The following is a 12,206-nucleotide window of genomic DNA, read 5'->3' on the forward strand; positions in this document are numbered from 1 at the left end:
TGTGAAGCGTTCTCTCTCTCTCTCTTCAAAACTTCTTCTCTTCAATCTTACATACAGCCAGCACAATTTGGATGTTAAATTGAAACAGAATTACAGTTCTGAACATCCCAAAAGGGTGTCAGGCATGCAGGTGTAAGTTTTTCCTGTAGCTTCTTTTTGTTGCTAGGCTAGCAAACACTGCCACCTAAATAGCTATGCCTAGGGCTGGAGTGCTGCCCCTAGCTCAATGTGGTCAGAGCTTGGGAGGCCAAAACCAACAGACCTTCATTTTAAGACTGGGCACTCCCTTTTATATTTTCAGAATTTCTCTCCTAAAGTGTACTCTTCCTATTTTGTAGTTCTCGCCAATAGAATTTAGGACAATCCTATTTCCCCTTTGTTATAGACAGGTTCTTTTGGGATCAGCTGAAAAAGCACTCAACTCCACCCAAAATTGCTTCCAACTCTGACTCCAATTCCACGACTCCTCAGACCTGGTTGCTGCTAGCTTTCCCAATGGCACCCTCTGAACTCAGGTGAGCATCATTTTCTTCAATGGCAGAATATGTACTGATCCTGGGTTGGTCAGCGCCATTTTGAAAATGAGTAGCTGTGGGGTAAGACTGACAGGACATCATTCTTGACGGTAGAAAGCACACAAGCCACAAATGGGGTAAGTAGTTGTGTGTGAGGTTGTGGGGAAGCGTTGGGGTCTGGAGGATCCTGCAGAGGCCTGTGGAGCAGCCAAGATTTTAAAAAATAATATATTTTTTTTTCAGGGCTCCTTTTATAAAGGTACCCTAGCATTTTTAGTGCGTTGTAGAAATAAGCATGCGCTAAACGCTAGAGACGCTCATATGGGCATCTCTAGTATTTAGCATGCACTAATCAGTGCGTGCAAAAATGCTAGCGTGCCTTTGTAAAAGACTCCCTTATTGGGATTTTTTGTTAACTGTCTTTATGAAGAGATTCACCCAAGGCGCTGGTTTCAGCGGGCCTGTGTCTTTATAAAATACTTGGAGACTGCGCTGGTTGCTGCTGTATGACGGCTCCTTCATGGTTTATTTTCTTTGTTTGAATGTTTGCTAACTGGCTTGTGATTATCTTCTTGCTATTTTCTTTCCTTTTTATTAATAGAGTTCCTTCCTCTGTTTTATTTGTACATTGCCTTGCTTATGTAGTCAAGAAAGGCAGTGTAGCAAGCATAATAAACCATAAGCCATACTTGTGTAAGTGGCAGAAATCACACCTTGAACACAGGTGCTGACATTTACATTTGCTGAAGTGCAGGTGTAAATGTTTGCTTGCCAAATTTATAAGTATGCATGTAAATTATGATATTTTATAATCAGTACATGTACTTGCAAACTCTGCTCACACTCCACCCAGACCATCTCTCCCCCCCCCCCCCCCCCCACAATGCAAAGTACACACCATCATTTTGAAAGCATGTACTTTTATGCTGGTTGGTATTTTAGTAAAAGCCATTTCCCATATTTGTGTGAAAATGTCTATAAAATTACCCACATAGAAACTACACAAAGGGCCCTGTTTACTAAGCTGCGTTGCGCGTTAGCATTTTTAACGTGCGTTAACCATGTAAGCGCCTACAATATCCCTAAAGGCACCTACAAGGTTAGCGCACGCGTTAATTGTAGGCGCGTTAGCATTTTTTACGCACCATAGTAAACAGAGTGAGAGATGAGTGACATTCTGTACCCTGTTTGCTAAGAGAAAAGGGGGTCCACGCCTTCCACAAAACACAAACAAACCAAACCAGGTGTGGATGAGGACACGCTAGAGAATATTCCTACGGGCGTCTACATAGTTAGCGCACGCTAATTTTTAGCATGCGCTAAAAATGCTATCGCACCTTAGTAAACAGGGCCCTCTGTTTGTTTCTCTTTCATTTTGTTTTAAAAAAAAAACAGATCGAAACTGAAACCATCATTCAAACAGTGGCACGGAACAGAACCATTTGAGAAAGCAATTTTGTAAACTGTGCAGATAGATACAGACTCCCTGGGTACTTCCCCTGTGGAATTTTTTTCTCCAGTTCTGAAAGAGAAAGTGTATGTATACTCTCCTTTTAAAAACTTCCAGAGGGAAATGCAGCTGCAGAGATTTCACCTGCTTCTTCTCTCTCTTGCTGTTTTTTTTCAAGGAACAATAATGCATGTCATTGAAACTGGAAAACTGCATATACTATGGGCTCCCTCAACCTACCTCAGCCCACAAAATACAAGTGCGTTCATGGTGGAACAACAGCTTTTTCCCACTTTCAGTTTGAGCAACTGTTACAGCCCTTCTGCTTGTGTATTTAGGAATTTCATGGGAAAATGGTATTTGAGATCACCTTTTCCCTGTTTTTGCTGAGACACAAAGAGAATGGAAATAGACAACCACATCATACATCATGATTCATCTTTGGCTTGTTGTATCATTGCATTAGTAATATTATCATAGCCAGATATGAAACAAAAAGCTTATCATGCACTTTTAACAGTGCTTTTTGCATTTATAAACAGACCAAATAAGTTTACTGTACTGTTAATGTGGAAAGCTATTGTAACAGGGTATAAAATATTAAAAAGGAAGAACTCACCATGGAGTTGGTCCGGGGGCGGGACCACAATTGTCGCGGACCCGGAAGTTCTCCGAAGATGAGCAGGGGAGAAGCTCTGGAGTGTGAGCAGTGTTTGGATACGGGAAGGAAGCAGCAGAGATGAGGCTGCATGGCTGATCTGTGAGCTGTTCAGATTGGCTGCTTTGGGTGTTATTGGTGCTGACCGTGTTACCGCGGGAGTGCGGGGCCTGATGAAGCTGCGCATGCTCAGTCAGAGTGTGTGTGCATTGTCAGTGTGTGTGTGTGTGTGTGTGTGTGTGTGTGTGTGTGTGCATTCATGGAAGAAGAGAGGTGCTTAAGCAGGAAAGATGCCCGAATGTTGTTTGGCGCAAAATGGTCTTTTGATTGGTTGATGAAGGCTGGAGATATAAGGAAGTTGAGGGCTTGTAAGAGAGTTGGACTGGAATCTTTTTGGGTGTGCAGTGGGTGAGGAGCTTGTACACGGGACCAGAGCTACACATTGATGGGCTTTGCAGTCATGTATGTTTCATGGCTGAGTTTTTTTTTATAAAGGATTCTGAGTTTGTTTAGAGTGTTCCAAAGCAGACAGAAATGACAGTGAGGATGAGAGAATTTGGAAAATGGAGAGTCCTGGGAAACTGTATGAATGGTGTGTGAATGATTGGGAGAAAGCGAGTGTTTTGTGATATCATTGATAAGTGCAATTATTCATGGTGAAGACTTTTGGGCAGTGTATTTTAAAATGTGTTCAGAAAAGGTCACTGTAAATGTTGAGTATTATTAGAAAAGGGATAGAAAACAAACATGAGATGTTATAATGCCGTTATATCGCTCCATGGTGCGACCACACCTGGAGTATTGTGTTCAGTTCTGGTCGCCTCATCTCAAAAAAGATATAAAGGAATTGGAGAAGGTGCAGAGAAGGGTGACAAAAATGATAAAAGGGATGGGACAACTACCCTATGAGGAGAGGTTAAGACGGCTAGGACTATTTAGCCTGGAGAAAAGGTGGCTGAGGGGTTATATGATACAGGTGTACAAAATAATGAGCGGGGTAGAGCGGACTGATGTGAAGCGTTTGTTTACACTTTCTAACAATAATAGAACCAGGGGACAGGTGGTAGGTTTAAAACAAATCGGAGAAAGTTTTTCTTTACTCAGCGCGTAGTTAGACTCTGGAACTCATTGCCAGAGAAGGTAGTGACGGCAGCTGGCCTTGCTGAGTTTAAAGGGGGTCTGGATAGATTCCTGAAGGAAAAGTCCATTGACCGTTATTAAATTTTGGGTTTTTGCCAGGTTCTTGGGGCCTGGATTGGCCGCTGTCGGAGACAGAGTGCTGGGCTTGATGGAACTTTGGTCTTTTCCCAGCGTGGCGGTACTTATGTGCTTATGTGAGCAGTGCTGGAATGTTTACATGTTAAAAGAATGAATGAGTAATAAACCTGATAGTGTGAATGTGTAATGAATGAGTGTTAATAATAAGGAAAATATTATTTTAATTTTTGAGTAGGGCTGTTTACGGATTAAGATTTTTAATTGCATGATTGTTTGCAATTAAAATTCTTAGTCACATAGAATGTACCCCACCCATTTTCACCTGTGTAGTGCAATATATAGACTGCAGATGTAAATTCTCAAAACTGACATACTGTACTTCAGTTACTATACTGAAAATAAAATAATTTCTCTTACCTTTGTTATCTGGTGATTTTATTTTTCTAATCATCTTATTCTGTCTCTCTCTGGTTCTTTCCTCAGTCTGTGCTCTGAACTCTATTTTCAGGGCCTCCTCTCTCCTCACTATTTTTTCTCTCCTCCTCTTTCTTCTTCACTTCTTCCCCTATAACATCTTTCACATTCAACTTTCTGCCACTTTTCTTCCTCCTTATATCTGTCTTGTTTCAATCCCTTCCACTCCCTTCCCCTTCATCCATGGGCACCATCTCCTCTGTTCTCTTCTCTTCTCTCTTTCCCTTCCTCTCTATGGGCACCATTTCTCTTCCCTTCCCTTTCTCTCTATATAGGCATCTCATCTCATTCATTCCTTCCTTTCCTCTCCTCTCCATTGGCACAATCTCATTTCCCCTCCTCCTGGGACCTCCTGCAGCTTTTTCTCTCCAGCAGTCCTGCATTCTCTCCTACACCCCCTCCCCCACCCCGACAGCCTTTTCTTTTCTACCACCCCGTGCTTGCGGACTCTTACTCTCTCCTGCATATATTTTTCTCTCCTACCGCTGTCCCTCTCCCTCCCCGATGCTCCTGCAGCTTGTTCTCTCCTGCCTGCCGCACACCTGCAGCCTTTTCTCTGCTGCCACTGTGCTCTCTGGCATCTCATCCCACCCCCACTCTCACCGCACGTGGCCCTGAAAACTTGCCTTGTACACACGACAGCATTAATCACACGCTGCTCCACTCCTCTCTGTAACCGGAGCCCTCCCTCTCTAGCATCCGTCTCCTGCAGCAGGAAACAGGAAGTTTCATCAGAGAAGGCGGGATGCTAGAGAGAGAGGGCTCCGGTTACAGAGAGGAGTGAAGCAGTGAGTGCTTAATGCTGCCGTGTATATAAGGCAAGTTCGGAAGGTGGCAGGCGGGCGGGATGAGATGCCAGAGAGCGGGGTGGCAGGAGAGAAAAGGCTGCCAGTGTGCAATGGCAGGTAGGAGCGAACAAGCTGCAGGAGCACTGGGGAGAGAGGGGGCAGCCGGCAATTCCAGGCTCCGCCCTTTCTGCCTCGCCTCACCCCATGCTTGCAATAAACTCCCTGAGCCCATATGCCAGGCCCCCCTCCCTGCCCATCTTCAAAGCCTTGCTCAAAGCCCATTTCTTCAATGTCGCCTTCGGCACCTAACCACCATACCTCTAATCAGGAAATCTTGACTGCCTCAACTTGACACTTGACATTTCGCCCATTAGATTGTAAGCTCCTTTGAGCAGGGACTGTCCTTTGTTGTTAAACTGTACAGCACTGCGTAACCCTAGTAGCGCTCTAGAAATGTTAAGTAGTAGTAGTAAGAGACAGCAGCATGTCACGATTAATCGCGTTAAAATTATTTGCGCAAGTTAAAAATTTTAACGCGTTAATCACATTAAGACACGTTAAATGAACAACCTTATTTTTGAGATATGATATGAGAAAATTTGAGAATTTTAATATGCAATGCTGCACAGTGAACACTGCTTGCATGTGGGAGATGGTGTTGTACAACTGTGTGCAGGTGCACTGCACGAGCATAGCTGTTGCTGTTGAGAGAGAAGTATCTTTTAAAAGAAAAAATGGTTGGTTGTTATTGAAGCTGGCAAAAGAAATGAACGGCTGTGGACAAAAGGGCAGCTGAATCTGTGAGAAGTATTTGGCCAGAGTTGGATTAATGCCATAAATGTCTGAAGTGCTGTGAGTTTTAGACTATATAAAAGCAGGCTATAACTGTAGTTTTGTTTGAGACAGCTTTGTTTTCAGTGCTGATTCTGAAATGTTTGAGAGAGTAAAACCTGAAATGGATTTGATTCTATTTGAAAGAAAATAAGAATTGCTCTTATGCTTTGAAACTACTCTATTTAAGAAATATTTAAAAGAAATTGCTGAATTTTTGAAAGTGAATTGTGAGATTTTAAAGGACTGATTTGATGATCTCAGTGATTTGAAAAAAAAAAAAAAAAACCAACCCAAAACAACAACCACCTTATGCTGAGAGAATGTATTTATTTTTCAGACTTGTGTAGGAAAGAAAACCCATGTTTGTTTAGTATGAAAAGATGAAATTATATTGAATACAGAGACAGTTCAGCTGAAATCTTCTGAGGGTTGTTTTCAGCAGTGGCGTAGCCAGACCCAGAATTTTAGATGGGCCCAGAGTTAACTTAGACGGGCCCTTCCACACCATGCCACACTCCCCACCCTTAGAGATCTAAAAGAATGTAGGGTTAACAACCTCAGATCAACCCAGGCTGAAAACCAGTGGCTTAGCTACAGGTGGGCCTGGGTGGGCACAGGACCAATCATTCTTGGCTCAGACCCACCCTGCCGTGGACCCCCACATCAACATCTCTCCTCCTCCGTGACACCCCGGCATCTCCCCGCCTGTCGCTGAACCCCGTCCTTCCCTGGTGTACTTTACAGGCATCCCCGGCGCCTGCAGTGATCCATTATTGCTGCCTGCGCCTGCCCCGCACGCTTCCATTGGCCGGAACCTGCAAGACAGGAAGCAGGAAATGACATCAACAAGGGCGACAACACTGGTGAAGAACGGGTTTTATTTTTGCAAGTTTCAATATTTTTGTTGTGTGGACACACATTTCATATATCTTACATTTATTTTTACATCTGTTTCCATTTATTTTTCTGTATTGGAAATGGGCAATGAACCTGGGAATCCCGGTTAACTCTGAGGGAGTTCTGGTTAATTGAAATTTGTAAAGGAGCATAATTTTAGAAACCTATTTCACAAATATGAGAAACGTTTGGCAAAGGTATTGATTGTTAATACTTATCTGATTCTGTGGGAAAGTATGCTCTGAAGTTTAAGGTATTTATAACTTGAAATTTGATTTCAAGCTGCAAATATAAGATACATGAAAGCTGTTATTCAGTATATATATCTGTGTGAGCAATATAAATTTGATTGCACTAGAATAATAACTTTAACTTGTTATTCAGAATTGTTTAATTACAACTTATTCCATCTGAGTTGTTGTTATAATGCATCCAATAATTGTTTACATTGAACATCGTCATTCAATTTTAATTATCATTGCACAATTGTTGCAAACTAACAAATAAATATTTAATAATGTTAAACCTCTGTGTCGATGTGAATGAAAGGGGAAGCCATTATAATATCTAGCTATGATTATACTAACATCATAATCAATTAATTGTAACTGTTCAGTTGTAATGTAATTGCACCATCATCGATTAGGGCTGACACTATATTATTCTATTTTATTTTGTTTGTTTAGCCCACAAGCCCAAAATTTGGAAAAGCAGATTCTTACGAAAAACTGGAAAAGCTAGGGGAAGGATCATATGCGACAGTGTACAAAGGGAAAAGCAAGTAAGTTTTTTGTTGTCTACCAATGAATTAAGAAGTATTGTAAAAGCTTCTTGAAATATCAGCACCCTAGCATGAACCTGCTGAAACTCAGTGGAGGGGGTGTGTATCTGGATGTGTATTTGGATTTTACTCACACCTTTTTCAGGAGTAGCTCAAGTTGAGTTACATTCAGGTACACTACTACTAGTACTAATCATTTCTATAGCAGTACTAGACATATGCAGCGCTGTATACGTCATATGCAGGTACTTTCTCTGTCCCCAGAGGGCTCACAATCTAAATTTTTGTATCTGGGGCAATGGAGAGTTAAGTGACTTGCCCAAGTTCACAAGGAGCTGCAGTGGGAATCGAACCCAGGTCACCAGGCTTCAAAGCCCATTGCACTAATCAGGCTATTCCTCCACTCCTGGGTATTTCCCTGTCCCTGGAGGGCTCACAATCTAATTTTGTACCTGAGGCAATGGAGGGTTAAGTGACTTGCCCAAGATTACAAGGAGCAGCAGTGGGATTTGAACTGGCTGCCTCTAGATGCCAAGACTGGTGAAGTAAAAGAGGCTATTGCAGCCAAAACCTTGTCCTACAAAGATTGGAAAAAAGGACCCAAATTAAGAAAATAAGCAGCAACATAAGCCCTGGCAATTCAGATGCAAAGCATTAATAAAGAGGACCAAAAGAGAATATGAAGAGAAATTTGCTGCAGAAGTTAAAACTCACAGTAACAACTTTTTCAGGTACATCAGAAGCAGAAAGCCTGTGAGGGACTCCATGGGATCGTTAGATCACGAAGGAGCAAAAGGGGCGCTGAAGGAGGACAATGCCATACCTGAGAAACTGAATGAATTCTTTGCTTCTGTCTTTACGGAAGAAGATGTAAGAGATCTGCCTCTACTGGAAATGTTTTTCAAGGATGATGACGCGGTGGAGCTGAAAGAAATCTTGGTGAACCTGGAAGATGTACTGAGCCAAATTGACAAATTAAAGAGTAGTAAATCACCTGGACCAGATGGCGTACATCCAAGGGTACTCAAAGAACTGAAGCATGAAATTGTTGATCTGCTGTTAATAATATGTAGCCTGTCGTTAAAATCGTCCATAGTACCTGAAGGTTGGAGGGTGACCAATGTGATGCTGATTTTTAAAAGGGTTCTAGGAGTGATCCGAGAAATTACAGACCAATAAGCCTGACATCGGTGCCGGTTAAAATAATGGAAGCGATTATAAAGAAGAAAATTACGGAACATATAGACAAACATGGTTTAATGGGACAGAGTCAGCATGGGTTCAGCCAAGGGAAGTCTTGCCTCATCAATTTGCTTAATTTCTTTGAAGGCGTGAATAAACATGTGGATAAAGGTGAGCTGGTTGATGTAGTGTAGTATCTAGATAAGTGCATAAGTAATGCCACACTGGGAAAAGACCAAGGGTCCATCGAGCCCAGCATTCCGTCCACGACAGCGGCCAATCCAGGCCAAGGGCACCTAGCAAGCTTCCCAAACGTACAAACATTCTATACATGTTATTCCTGGAATTGTGGATTTTTCCCAAGTCCATTTAGTAGTGGTTTATGGACTTGTCCTTTAGGAAACCGTCTAACCCCTTTTTAAACTCTGCCAAGCTAACCGCCTTCACCACGTTCTCCGGCAACGAATTCCAGAGTTTAATTATGTGTTGGGTGAAGAAAATTTTTCTCCGATTTGTTTTAAATTTACTTCATTGTAGTTTCATCACATGCCCCCTAATCCTAGTATTTTTGGAAAGCGTGAACAGACGCTTCACATCCACCTGTTCCACTCCACTCATTATTTTATATACCTCTAGAATGTCTCCCCTCAGCCGCCTCTTCTCCAAGCTGAAAAGCCCTAGCCTCCTTAGTCTTTCTTCATAGGGAAGTCATCCCATCCCCGCTATCATTTTAGTCGCCCTTCGCTGCACCTTTTCCAATTCTACTATATCTTTCTTGAGATGCGGCGACTAGAATTGAACACAATACTCAAGGTGCGGTCATGCCATGGAGCGATACAATGGCATTATAACATCCTCACACCTGTTTTCCATACCTTTCAGGTGATTAAATTTGCGATTGACACAAAACTATTCAAGGTTGTTACATGTTCAGACTGTGAAATATTGCAGGAAGACTTTAGGAAATTGGAAGACTGGGAATACAAATGGCAGATGAAATTTATTTTGGACAAATGCAAGGTGATGCACATTGGAAAGAATAATCCGAATCATAGTTACCTGATGCTAGGGTCCACCTTGGGGAGGTCAGCACTCAAGAAAAAGATCTAGGTGTCATTGTAGATAATACGCTGAAATGTTCTGCTCAGTGTACAGCGGCTGCCAAAAAAGCACCCAAAATTTAGGTGCGAGATTGGTGCTTATCTATAAAGGGTGCACACCCATTATAGAATCACGCTGAGTGCTGATCTTTCCCACGCCCATTCTTTGAATCTAGCTCTATGTACAGAAATGTCAGCTTTAAATATTGCCCAACCGGTCTACAAGTAAAAATAGATGCATTGTTAGCAATGTACATAATTTTATCTGTAGAGATCCCGGGTTAGAGAGGGGTAAAAAGAGGAAACATTTACTCTTTTTGTTTCTGATTGGAAAGCAACCTGCAGAGAAAGTACCTGCAAATATGTTTGGATGATTTTTGTTGGGCAATAATCAGAGCAAAAATATCAGCATAGTTTATCTTTGTGTAGTGGTACTAACCTTGCCGGTAAAAATGGCCAGTGAGGGTTGCAACAACACAGATACAGTAGTTTGATTATTGCTCCCAGCATCAGTGGATGATTCCTGGGCTACCTGTTGAGACCCTATTGGGGTTTCTGTCTCTCAACAGAAAATGCTCTGATGCAACTTCCAGTCTGACTGCTGGTCTCACTTCCAGCCTGTGCACAGAAAAAACTCATAGGCTCTAATTCCATTAAGAGTGAACAGAACATGAATTGATGGCAAGGAGAATTCCCATTTCTCTGCAACTGCTGAACTATTAATATCCATAGGAAGCATTTGAAACAAACTTTCAAAAATGTTTTCTTGTCATGCTCAGGGTCAATGGAAAGCTGGTAGCACTGAAGGTGATCAGACTACAAGAAGAAGAAGGTACTCCATTTACAGCCATCCGTGAAGGTATGTGCTTCTTTTAATAGCTCTTCTTATGCTGCTTTTGTTGGTGTACCACTTAATTCTATATATAGTGCTCAAAATTACATGCACACAATTTAATTGCTTAAAGAGCCATTAAGCACCGATAATTGGGTGCTAAAAATTATTGGTGCTATTTGGCAATAATTGGAATTTATGCATGCATCTTTATAGTAGCTATTCTATAAAGACGTGCATGTAAATTTTTCCATGCGGATCTGAAAAGGGGGAGTGGCCATGGGAGGGGCATTTCTAGGATTAGCATGCAGTGTTATAGAATTTGGGGGTTCTGCGCCTAATTTAGGCTTGAGGATAGGGTTCACTTGGTGTAAATTCTTATGTCCAAAATTGTGTGTGGATCTTGGCACTAAGCTCTGTTCTATAAATGGCACCCATCCTGGAGCACCATTTATAGAATAGCGCTTAGCATGCATTTTTTGGTGCCCCCCTACCCCCAAGTAATTGGTCCTCAATGCACAGTGCCTGGAGTGCAGGGGTATCAGCATCGCCGGTACCCGAGAAGCACCGGGAAGAGCACTCCCCCCTCCTTGGAAGAGGTGTTAGTGTACAAGTCTCCTAGCAGCCAGGTCGCTGCTACCGGTCCAACACCGAGGCTTCTCAGGCTGCCTCTCTTCCTGCTCCCCCGCCTTTTCCAATTCCTTCTTTCGATGAGCGGTTCTGAGCCATGCTCCAGAAGGAGCTGGCGCAGATGCTACAGTTGCAAACTGCTCAGATATTGAGGGCACTTGTGCCAACTGCTGATCAAACCCAAGTTCTTCCTGAGGTTCCTTCCATGCCAGTGCAGAGATCCTCGACATCAACACCTCAAAGGGTGCTGACTTTGATACATACAGTACCGCTCTCGACTTTGGGGGATGAAGCTTCCCTGGGGTCAGAGAGTAGGGCTGTACCTCGGTGCTCTTTGGGGCGTGGACATTGATCTACTGAGTTGAGGCAGGCACAGACTCATTCAGTACAACCTGAGTACGGTGAAGAGTCTGAATGTGACTGCTCATGGGAATCAGAGAATATCCAGTGCATTTTTTCTAGTAAAAAAGGTGCCGGTACTCAAATGCAAGGTCACCCTTCAGGGGTGGGGTGATCACTGAGGGACCCACCCCACAATAGTCGGGCCCCCTGCAACCAGTCACAGAATCTATAACAAGGCAGAATTGGTGTGTAGGGCCTGAGCTCTTTCATTAAAACTTGGGGACCATGGGTCAATTTTAACAGAGAATAGAAAAGGTGCCGGTACTCAATACCCCCAAGTACCCCCTCAAAAAAAGCCCTGAGAATATCTAAAGTGGGATGTTTATGTTATAGTATGGAATCTTTGTAACTTTTAAAAATATGAACGATCTCTAGTGATATCTCCTAATTTTCACATATCAACCTCCTTTACTGCTACTATATACAACTTTGTTTGGCTGTACTG

General features: G+C 42.6%; 1 protein-coding gene across 5 annotated transcripts in view; it reads left to right on the forward strand.

The window, feature by feature from the left end:
* The window catches only part of CDK14 (cyclin dependent kinase 14), an 857,524-nt gene that overhangs the window by 265,221 nt on the left and 580,097 nt on the right, over positions 1–12,206 (forward strand). For all 5 annotated transcript variants that reach the window (XM_030200090.1, XM_030200096.1, XM_030200123.1 and 2 more), the window contains 2 exons: positions 7,521–7,615; positions 10,677–10,756. In XM_030200090.1, coding sequence (XP_030055950.1) covers positions 7,521–7,615; positions 10,677–10,756 — 175 coding nt within the window. The remainder of the gene's footprint in view (positions 1–7,520; positions 7,616–10,676; positions 10,757–12,206) is intronic.

This window comes from Microcaecilia unicolor, chromosome 1, assembly GCF_901765095.1.
Source record: "Microcaecilia unicolor chromosome 1, aMicUni1.1, whole genome shotgun sequence".
Lineage (NCBI taxonomy): Eukaryota > Metazoa > Chordata > Amphibia > Gymnophiona > Siphonopidae > Microcaecilia > Microcaecilia unicolor.